Below are 12,179 nucleotides of genomic sequence, written 5' to 3'. Positions count from 1 at the left end.
AAAGAGAAAGAAAGAAAGAAAGAAAGAAAGAAAGAAAGAAAGAAAGAAAGAAAGAAAGAAAGAAAGAGAGAAAGAAAGAAAGCGAGCAAGCCAAAGAACCCAAGAGAGCTCATGGGACCTATGGGACATCATTACACAAACACATGTTATCATTACGGGAATCTAAGAAGAAGAGATGGGAAAAGGCATAGAAAATATATTTAATAAAGTAATAACAGAAAGCTTCCAAGTTTTTGAAAAGATATAGACATCTAGATCCAGGAAGGTCAAATATCCCCCAAAAGTTTCAACCTAAAAAATTATTCTCTGAGGCACATTATAGTTAAATTGTCAAAAGTCAAAGACAAAGAGAGAATTTTAAAAATAGAAAAAGTGTCAAGTCACATATGAAGGAATCTCCATTAGAATATCAGCATATTTCTCATCAGAAACTTTATAGGCCAGAAGAGAATAAGATAATATGGTTGAAGTGATGAAAGACCCCCCCAAAAAAAAACTTTCAACCAAGAATACTATATCCAGAAAAGCTTTCCTTCAGAAATCAAGTGTTTCCCTGACAAATAAAACCTGAGAGAATTCACCATCACTAGACTGGACTCACAAGAAATGTTTAAAAGTCCAATATCTGGAAGCAAAACAACAATAACTAAGATTGTAAAAACATGTAAAAGCCAATGATAGAGCAGATACACAAATCTTAAAGAAAAAGGAATCAAATCTTATTATTACAGAAAAACACCAAACTTCAAAGATAAACAAACAAAAAGAAATACACACCAACTCCCCCCAAAAAAACCAACTAATAAAATGACAAGAATAAGTCTTCACCTTTTAATAATAACCCTGAATGTAAACTAATTAAAATTTCCATGTAAAAGATATAGACTGGCTGAATTGATTAAAAAATAAGACCCAACTACACACTGAAGTGACACCCAACTAAGTCACTTCACCTGTAATGACACCCACAGACTGAAAGTGAAGGGGCGAAAAAAGATATTTCTGGCAAACAGAACCCAAAAATGATTAGGAGTAGTTATATAGCTATACTTATAACTGATAAAATAGACTTTAAGTAAAACACTGTAAGAGAGACAAAGAAGTTTACTATATAATGATAAAGGGATCAAATCAGCAAGAAGACATATAAATACCAAAAACCAGAGCACTCAGATACATAAGGCAAAAATGATTAGATCTGAAGGAAGAGAAAGATTCCAATACAATAATAGTTGGGTCTTTAACATCCCGCTCACAGCATTGGAAGGACTATCTAGACAGAAAATCAACAAAGAAACATTGGATTTAAACTGCACTATAGACAGAACATTTCATTCAAGAACAGCAGAATACATATTCTTCTCATCAGCACATAGATCATTCTCCAGAATAGAGCATATGGTAGGTCACAAAACAAGCCCCCCAAATTTTTAAAAAATTAAAATCATACCAAGTATCTTTTCTGACCACAATGGAATAAAACTGGAAATTGGTAACAAGAGGAACATTGGAAACTGTACAACCACATGGAAATTAATCATGTTCCTCAACCACTGATAGATCAAGGAAAAAAATTAAGAAGGTAATTCTTTATTTTGAAACAAAAATAGAAACACAACATACCAAAACCTATGTGATATAGCAAAAGCTGCACTAAGAGGGAAACTTATAGTAATAAACTTCTACATCAAAAAAATAGAGGGCCAGGAGTGGTGGCTCATGCCTGTAATCTCAGCACTTTGGGAGGCTGAGGTGTGCAGATCACTTGAGGTCAGGAGTTTGAGACTAGCCTGGCCAACATGGTGAAACCCCATATCTACTAAAATTACAAAAGATAGCCAGGTGTGGTGGCAAGCACCTGTAATCACAGCTACTCAGGAGGCTCAGGTAGAATTGCTTGAATCCAGGAGGTGGATGTTGCAGTGAGCCAAGATTGTACCACTGCAATCCAGCCTGGGTGACAGAGTAAGACTACATCCCCCCTCCTCCCCACACACACACAAAGTTTCAAAAACAACTTAATTATGCACCCCAAGGAACTAAAAAAGCAAAAACAAACCAAACCCCAAATTAGGTCAAGGAAAGAAGTAATAAAAATCAGAAGTAAAATAAGTGAAATTGACACCAAAAATAATACAAAAGATCAGAAAAACAAAATGTTGTTTTTTAAATAAGAAAAAATTAACAAACCACTAGACTAAGAAAATAAGGAGAGAAGATACAAGTAAATTAAATCAGAAGTGAAAAACTAGACACAACAACTGAGACCACAGAAATTCAAAGGATCATTACAGACTATTATGAACAACTATACTCCAACAAATTGGAAAACCTAGAGGGAATGGATAAATTCCTGGACACATAAACCTACTGAAATTGAGCCAGGAAGACATAGGAAGTCCGAATAGACCAATGAAGACTTACAAGATTGCAGCAGTAATATAAAGTCTCCCAAGAAAAAAATATTTTTGAAAGGGAAGAATTCTTCCAAACTCATTTTTTGAGGCTAGCATTACCCTAATACCAAAAGCAAAGAACACAACAAAAAAGAAAACTATAGGCTAATATCCCTGATGAATACAGATGCAAAAATCCTCAACAAAATACTAGCAAACAAAATCTAACAGCACGTCAAAAATATTATACACTATGATCAAGTGGGATTTATCCCAGGAATGCAAGGATATTTAAACATACACAAATCAACACACATGAGACATCACATTAACAGAAAGAACAAAGCCATTTGATCATCTCAATAGACTCAAAAAACATTTGATAAAATTCAGTATTGTTTAATGATAAAAACTCCCAACAAAGTAGATATACAAGGAATGTACCTAAATACAATAAAACCATATATGACAGATCCACAGCCAACATCATGCTGAATGAGGGTAAGTTAAAATCTTATATTTAGGAAAGCTAAAGACTCCACAAAACAACTCCTAGAACTGATAAACCAATTTAATGAAGTTGCAGGATACAATATTAACAAACAAAATTAGTAGCATTTCTACAGACTAACAGCTATGTGAAAAGAAATCAAAGCATACATCCCATTTATAATAGCTACCAAAAATACATGAGAATACATTTAACCATGAAAGTGAAAGGCCTCTACAATGAAAACTACAAAAGATTGATGAAGGAATTGAAGAGAACACAAAAAAATGGAAAGACATTCCATGTTCATATATTGGAAAAACAAATCTTGTTAAAATGACCATACTCCCTAAGAATCCTACAGATTCAATGCAATCCCTAGCAAAATACCAGTGATAGAGAAAACCTTCCTAAAATTTGTATGGAACCTCAAAAGACCTCCAGTAGCCAAAGCAATTTTGAGTGCAAGGAACATAGCTGGAGACATTATAATACCTTACTTCAAAATATGCTACAACCAACAAGCTATAGCAACCAACACAGTATGGTACTTGCATAAAAACAGGCACACAGACCAATAGAACATAATAGAAAACCCAGAAATATATTTTTATATATATAAAAAAAACCTATTTATAGCCAACTGATTTTCAACAAAGTCATGAGGAACGTACACTGGGGAAAGAAGAGTCTCTTCAATAAATAGTGTTGGGATTAATAGTCACATGCAGATGAATGAAACTAAACCCTTGTCTCTCCTTTATATGAAAATAAACTCAAAATGAATTAAAGACTTAAATGTAAGACTCATAACTATGAAATCACTAGAAGAAAACGGAGGAGAAACACTTCAGGTCATTGGACTGGGGATTCCATGGCTACAACCTCAAAAGCACAGGAAACAAAAGAAAAAATGGACACATGAGATTATATCAAACTAAAATATGACTGCACAGCAAAGGAAGCAATCAATAGAATAATGAGACAACCTGCAGAATGAAAAGAGATATTTGCAAAGTATTCTTCTACTAAGGCATTAATATCCAGAATAGGCAAAGAACTCAAACTACCCAACAGCAAAAACCAACCAACCAACCAATAAATAGTATGATTTAAAAATGAACAAAGGATCTGAATAGACATTTCTCAAAGACACACAAATGGTCGACAAGTACATACAAAATTTAACATCGCTAGTCAATGGAAAATGAAAATCAAAACCATAATGAGATATTATCTTTTCCCGGCTAGAATACAATGTTTATATATGGGGAATGTTTATGGCAGCACAATTCACAATAGCCAAAATAAGCAATCAACCTAAGTGCCCATCAATAGACGAATGCATACAGAAAATGTCGTATATTTACACAACAGAATACTATTGAGCCATAAAAATGAATAAAATGCTTTCATTTGTGGCAACATGGATAAGACTAGAGGACATTATGTTAAGTGAAAGAAGTCAGGCACAGAAAAATAAATACTGCTTGTTCTCACTCATACGTGGAAGCTATAAAAGTTGACCTCATAGAAGTAGAGTAGAATAGTGGCTCCAAGAGTCTGGGAAGGGTAGGGGGACAGGGGAGCTAGCAGGAGTAGGTTGGTTAACAAATACAAACTTGCAGTTAGATAGGAGGAATAAATTCTAGTGTTCTATAGCAGGGTGATTACAGTAAACCATAATCTACTGTATTTTTTCATATAGTTAGAAGACAAGATTTTGAACCTTCTCAACCTAAAGAAACAATAAAGGTTTGAAGTGATCTATATGCTTATTACCCTTATTTGATCATGACACATGTATACATGTATTGGAATATTACATTGTGCCTCACAAATATGTATAATTATATGTCAATTAAAACAACAGCAATAAAAATTACCCTCTTGACCCTAAATTTACATTTTATATTGGAATAAAATATTAGTTTGAAAAGGTAAAATTTCCAACAGTTTGTATGCTGCTGTGTTACAGAATTTCTCTAATTTTTAGCCAAGATTTGAATGAAAACATAATACCCTCTTCTGTCAGTTATTAGAAGATTTGGCTGTATCATTACATGAAAAACTGGCTTGGATCCAGACATGGGCAATGTCACAGAACTCATTGTCTAACACATCTGAAGTTTAACCCCAGTTGCAATTTCTGCCATTGGGATCTGTGAAATTGCCATTTCTTCATAAATAAACCACTCTACTTAAGCTAATGTGAGTGAATTTCTTTTCTTTCTTTCCTTTCTTTTTCTTTCTTTCTTTCTCTTTCTTTCTTTTTTTTCTTTCTTTCTTTCTTTCTTTCTTTCTTTCTTTCTTTCTTTCTTTCCTTCTTTCTTTCTTTCCTTCTTTCTTTTTTCTTTCTTTCTTTCTTTCCTTCTTTCTTTCCTTCTTTCTTTTTCTTTCTTTTTTTCTTTCTCTTTCTTTCTTTCTCTTTCTTTCTTTCTTTTTCTTTCTCTCTCTCTCTTTCTTTCATTTTTTTTTTGCGATCAAGCAGACTCCTAAGACAATGTCAAACTTCCCTTTGCTTTTGTAAACAATCTATTAAGTGAGCATGATCAAGATGTCTTTATAAAGGAGGAATTTTCCAGTATAATTTTTAGCCAAAAATAATTTCAAAAGAGAATAACACAGTACCATTTGTGCCGACAAGAGACGCCTGTTGGCCAGCTCCATTGCTTCAATGTTAAGGATCTCATCTATTTCCTTGTTACAGTGTGGACATTTCACCTTCTGCTGTTCTGTTGTTTCTTCTTGGTTCAACTAAATAAAACATAAATAAAAGAACAAAAAACACATGAATATTAACACATTGTTTAGCATAATCCACAAGCAGTTTTTGTACCAGTTTGCTTTCAAAAATGGTAGCAAATCTACTCAACAGCAAAAACAAACAAACAAACAAACAAATAGTATGATTTGAAAATGAGCAAAGGATCTGAACAGACATTTCTCAAAGACACACAATGGTCAACAAATACATTAAAAAATTTAACATCACTAGTAAATAGCAAAATGAAAATCAAAACCATCATGAGATATTATCTTTTCCCAGCTAGAATGCAATGTGAGTGAATTTCTTATAGAAATTAGACATATATTTCTTACAGAAATAAATACAGAAAAATGTTCAGATCCTCATCATTTGCTTAGATGTCTAATCATTTGCTCAGTTATAGAAGGTAAAATAATTGTCAGTTTTGTGGGGGGGAGTTATATCATATCTTTACTTTTACATGGCATTATTAACAGTTTAAAAAGCTATCACATATATGATCATGCTTTACACTAGCAGTTTTCAAAGTGTGGTTTCCCAGCAGCATCAGAATCACCTGGGAATTGCTAGAAACGTGCATTCTCAGATCCCACCTTAGACCTACTGAATCATAATTGGAGGAGTGGGCAGCAATCTGTGTTTCTAAAACCCCATTTGAAAATTTTGCTGCAGCTAAAACTTGACAACCACTGCTTTAAAATGATCACTTAATGTAAAATAGAAAGTGAACACACATAAAGGAAATGGGAGTATGAATAATTTACAGATGAGAAACTGAAGCTTAGAGAAAATTGATGATATGCTCGAAATTACAAAGCTATTAAGTGAGAAAGCTAGGCTATAAAGTCAGATTTTCTGATTCCAAGGTCAGCGTTCTATCTTTAATACTATAATATCCCTCATGTTTGCATCACAGAAGGGAGAATGTAGTCATTTGATCCTCTGCCTTCTGAAACAGATCAAGTACCAGAGTGGTGGCCCCAACACTGGCTTCTACTTTAGAATTAGCTGGATAGTGGATTTAAAATATTCCTGGGGCCCTGCTCAGACCACCTGCATAAAAATCTTCAGAGAGCAGTTGAAAACGCTATCGTTATTTTGAATAAGCTTTCTAGATAATTCTGATGCAGACAAGTCAGCAAAAGTTCACAATCAGGTATTGGAAGCTACTAGAGAAATCCTTGGGTATGACACGGTACTTGTTCCATCCAGAAATCCTGGCAGTATTCCTGCAGGTACAATGGTTAGTTCTGAATTCCTATCTGGAGCTTTAAGCACTGTTTCAGTGGATAGGAAATGGATTTTTTCAGAATTCTACTTCATAGAGACTAATTATCTCACCTAAGCACTCCTAGAACTCGGCCCCTCATATTGTGTGATGCAAAAAAACAAAAACAAAAACATTGTAAAAACCATTGAAAATTGGACATGATGTAGGACATGGAAAAGTGCAGCAGCTCTGAGGACTCCAGGACAACTTTTACTATTTCCCTTGAGGGAAACCATGACAGATGAGTGTGCTGAGTGTTCTTAAAAGAATAAGTCTGACTGGAGATATCTTAAAGCATATCTCAGAAGCAGAAGGTGACATCTCGCACAGCTAAACTTATGGTATTGGCTTTGAATTCTATTTTATATTAAAAATATTGTTAACCATAAATTAAGGTCTAGCAAATGCTTAGATATACAATAGCCTAAATAAATAAAGGCCCCTGACCCCTCCCAATTTGGTCAAAAACTAGCCATTTTCTAAGGTTCACTTTCATACACACACACACACACATATATATAATTTTTCTTTTTAAGAAAGGGTTTCTCTCTGCTGGCCAGGTTGGAATGCAGTGGCACAATCATGGTTCACCATAGCCTCAACCTCCCAGGCTTGAGTGATCCTCCCACCTCAGTCTCCCGGGTAGCAGGGACTACAGGTGCACACCACCACCCAATTAATTTTTGTATATTTTATAGAGGCATGGTCTTGGCATGTTGCCAGACTGGTCTCAAACTCCTTGGCTCAAGCAATCCACCTGCCTTAGCCTCCCAAAGTGCTAAGATTACAGGCATGAGCCACTGTGCTGACCTATGATGTCTTTTAAAAGGATCTCCAGTACACAGCTTCCTCTTTTGAATTTAAACATATGTATTTTAAACATAAACATAAAACATGTATTTTAAACATATGTATTCAAAGGGGTTATGACTTCTACTTTGCCCCACAGTTACCATGAAATTCCTTAACACCCCCCCCCTTACTACTTGGTTAAATAGAGTTATCAACACGACTTCTCTGTCAATTACAAAAGTTAAAAATTGTGAATTAATATTTATGATCTGATTTATACTTCAGTGTAATCAAATCTGCATTAAAGCAATAAAAAAGATATTACTTGCTTACCATGTATGGGTTTTCAAGTATAATTGCTTTCTCAATCATGTTCCAATCAGCATTAGCAAGATCTTTGTCAAATTTAAGGACAGAGGCTACAGACTTGGTTAGCTCTTGAAAGTGCTGAAATGTGCAACAAACTGATTTATATTTTGTTGACGTGGCATCACGAAGACCTTTGATACAAACACACATTTGATACATAGTAGAAACACCACCATTTTGATATGGGTTAGAAAGCTTCCTTTTAACTTATTGTCACTAATCTTTAAGTAAAATTTCAACATAAATTGTTTAATAATGGGAATACTAAAGAGTTAAAAATTTTCTGCTTTCATATTTCTTCTCACAGAAGGTGAGGCATGTAATAGTAACAGCTAATGTTTATTGAGTGCTTACTATATTCTGCAAAAGCATATTTCAGCACTTTGCATGCATTACGTTTTTGGTTATCTGGCCACCTTTTGAGGTGAGTCCTTTTTCCCAGTTTGATATATGAGGAAACAAAGAAACAGAGGTATAATGGTTAGTTTCATGTGTCAACTTGACTGGGCCACAGGGTACCCATATATTCAGCCAAACATTCTGGGTGTGTCTGTGAGAGTGTTTTTGGATGAGGGTGACAGTTAAATTGGTAGACTGAGTAAAGTACATTGCCTTTCCCAGTGTGGGTGTGGCTCATCCAATCTGTTGGAGGCCTCAATGAAACAGAAGTCTGAACAAGAGAGAATTTGTTGTCTCTGCCTGATGGGCTTTGAGAAGGCACTTCAGTCTTCTCCTACCTTCAGACTTTAGCTGGAACTTGTACCATTGGTTCTTTTGGTTCTCAGGCCTTTGGAATGCATACTTTGGGACTTAGCTTCTATAATTGCATGAGCCAGTTAAGCACATATGATAAATTATCTGCATTATCTTTTAAGACTCCAATCTCTCAAACTATCTTTTTGTTTTAGAATACATCCAGTTTCTAGCTTCCTAAGAAATTTAGCACCTGTTGTGTTTTCTGAAGATCATTATGTTAAGTGAAATAAGCCACACACAGAAAGACAAACATCACATATTCTCACTTATTTGTGGGATCTAAAAATAAAAACAACTTAACTCATGGACATGGAGGGTAGAATGATGGTTAACAGAGGCTGGGAAAGGTGGTGGGAAATGGGGGCAGGTGGGGATGGTTAATGGGCACAAAAATATAGAAAGAATAAATAAGACTTACTATTTGACAACACAATAAGGTGACTATAGTCAATAATACTTTTACATTTTAAGAATAATTTAAAGAGTTACATTTTAAATTTTAAGAATAATTTAAAGAGCAATTTAATTGTTTGTAATTCAAAGGATAAATGCCTGAGGGGATGGATATCCTATTCCCTATGAAGTGCTTATTTCACATTGCATGCCTGTACCAAAACATCTCAGGTACCCCACAAACATATACACCTAGTATGTACCCACAAACATTTTAAAAATAAAAAAGAAGAAAATCGGCAGGGCGCAGTGGCTCAGGCCTGTAATCCCAGCACTTTGGGAGGCCGAGGCGGGCGGATCACGAGGTCAGGAGATCGAGACCATCCTGGCTATCACGGTGAAACCCTGTCTCTACTAAAAATACAAAAAATTAGCTGGGCGAGGTGGCGGGCGCCTGTAGTCCCATCTTCTCCGGAGGCTGAGGCAGGAGAATGGCGTAAACCCGGGAGGCGGAGCTTGCAGTGAGCGGAGATCACGCCACTGCACTCCAGCCTGAGCGACAGAGCGAGACTTTGTCTCAAAAAAAAAAAAAAAAGAAGAAAATCTCCACAACAAAGAGAAATATCTAAGAATACGGCTAACCAAGGAGGTGTAAGATCTCTACAAGGAGATCTATAAAACACTGCAAAAGTAATCAGAGATGACACAAATAAATGGAAATACATTCCATGCTCATGGATTGAAAGAATCAATATCATTAAAATGGCCACATTATCCAAAGCAATGAACACATTCAACACACTTTCTATTGAACTACTAATGTCATTTTTCACAGGATTAGAGAAAAACAGTTCTAAAATTTATTTGGAACCAAAAGAGAGCCCAAATAGCCAATACAATCCTAAGGAAACAGAACAAAGCCAGAAGCATCACACTACCTGACTTCAAACTATACTACTAGTCTACAGTAACCAAAACAGCATGGTGTTGGTACAAAACAAATACATAGCTCAATGGGACAGAACAGAGAACCCAAAAGTAAAGCTGTATGCTTACAACCATCTGATGTTTGACAAAGATGACAAAACAGACAATGGGGGATGGATTCCCTATTCAATAAATGGTGCTGCAATAACTGGCTAGCTGTGTGCAGAACAATGAAACTGGACCCCTACCTTTCACTATATACAAAAATTAACTCAAGATGGATTAAATATTTAAATGTAAGACCTCAAAGCCCTAGAAGAAAACCTAGGAAATAACTTTTTCCACATCAGTCTTGAGAAATAATTTTTGGCTAAGTCCCCAAAACAATTGTAACAAAACAAAAATTGACAAGTGAGACCTAATTAAACTGGAGAGTTTCTGCAAAGCAAAAGAAACTATTAATAGAGTATACAGACAACCTACAAAATGGGAGAATATATTAGCAACCTATACATCTAACAAAGATCTTATATCCAGAATCTACAAGGAACTTAAAGCAACAGGCAAAAACCAATAACCCCATTTAAAAATTGGCAAAGGTTAAGTGCCCATCAACAGATGAATGGATAAAGAAAATATTATACATATACATAATGGCATACCATTAAACTATTTTAAAAAATGAGGTCCTGTCATTTGCAACAGCATCAGTGGAACTGGAGGTCATGTTAAGTGAAATAAGCCAGGCACAGAAAGAAAAACTTTGCATGTTCTCACTTATTTGTGGGAGCTAAAAATTAAAACAATTGAACTTACAGAGATAGAGAGTAGAATGATGGTTAACCAGAGCCTGTGAAGAGTAGTGGGGAGCTAAGGGGAAATTTGGATGATTAATGTGTTCAAAAAATAGAAAAAATGAAAAACATCTGTAATTTGATAGCACGATAGGGTGACTATAGTCAAGAATAATTAATTGTGCATTTAAAAATAACAAAAAAGTATAACTAAATTGTTTGTAACACAAAGGATAAGCACTTGAGGTGATGGATACTCCATTTACCTTAATTGATTATTACACATTTTATACTTGTATCAAAATATCTCATGTACCCCATAAATATATACAACTACTATGTATCCACAAAAATTAAAACTAAAAAAAATCTTAATGGGCAAAGAAGATGAATAGACACTTCTCAAAAGAAGGCATACAAGTGGCCAACAAACACCTGAAAAAAATGCTCATCATCACTAATCATCAAAGAAACACAAATCAAAATCACAATAAGATACCATCTCACACCAGTCAGAATGTTATTATCAAAAAGTCAAAAAAATAACAGATGCTGGCAAAGCTGTGGAGAAAAGGGAACACTTATATACTCCTGGTGAGAAAGGAGAATATAAATTAGTTCAGTCATTGTGGAAAGCAGTTTGGAGATTTCTCAAATAGCTATAAACAGAACTACCATTCAAGCTAGCCACCCCAAGATAGCCAAAGGAAAATAAATCATTCTACAAAAAAGACCCATTCACTTGTATGTTCATCACAGCACTGTTCACAACAGCAAAGAGATGGAATCAACCTAGGTGTCCATCATTGGTGGAATGGATAAAGAAAATGTGGTACAGATACACCACTGAATACTACACAGCCATAAAAAAGAACAAGATTATGCCCTTTGCTGCAACATGAATAAAGCCAGAGGCCACTATCCTAAGTGAATTAATGCAGGAGCAGAAAATCCAATACCTTTTGTGGGAACTAAACATTGAGTACACATGAACATAGAAATGGGAACAGTGGACACCAGGGAGTACTAGAGTGGGGAAAGAGAAATGGGATGTGAGTTGAAAAGCTACCTTTTGGGTACTGTGGTCACTGCCTTGGTGATGAGATCTGTATCTCAAACCTCAGCATCACACAATATACCCATACCCATGTAACAAACCTGCATATGTAAAATAAAATTTGAAAAAAATTAGGCACCACTGACTCATAGTTATATAATTTAT

At 35.1% G+C, this 12,179-nt stretch overlaps 1 protein-coding gene across 12 annotated transcripts in view; it reads right to left on the bottom strand.

The window, feature by feature from the left end:
* Positions 1-12,179, bottom strand: part of SLC9C1 (solute carrier family 9 member C1) — a 138,632-nt gene that overhangs the window by 73,647 nt on the left and 52,806 nt on the right. For 11 of the 12 annotated variants that reach the window (XM_050778861.1, XM_050778864.1, XM_050778863.1 and 8 more), the window contains 2 exons: positions 8,052-8,218; positions 5,518-5,643 (listed from right to left, as the gene is read on the bottom strand). In XM_050778861.1, coding sequence (XP_050634818.1) covers positions 5,518-5,643; positions 8,052-8,218 — 293 coding nt within the window. The remainder of the gene's footprint in view (positions 1-5,517; positions 5,644-8,051; positions 8,219-12,179) is intronic. The other variant, XM_050778867.1, reaches the window with a different exon arrangement.

Source organism: Macaca thibetana, chromosome 2 (genome assembly GCF_024542745.1).
Source record: "Macaca thibetana thibetana isolate TM-01 chromosome 2, ASM2454274v1, whole genome shotgun sequence".
In the NCBI taxonomy this organism is placed as follows: Eukaryota; Metazoa; Chordata; class Mammalia; order Primates; family Cercopithecidae; genus Macaca; species Macaca thibetana.
The sequence above is the reverse complement of the archived record's forward strand: the minus strand, read 5'-3'. Positions and strand labels throughout refer to the sequence as shown.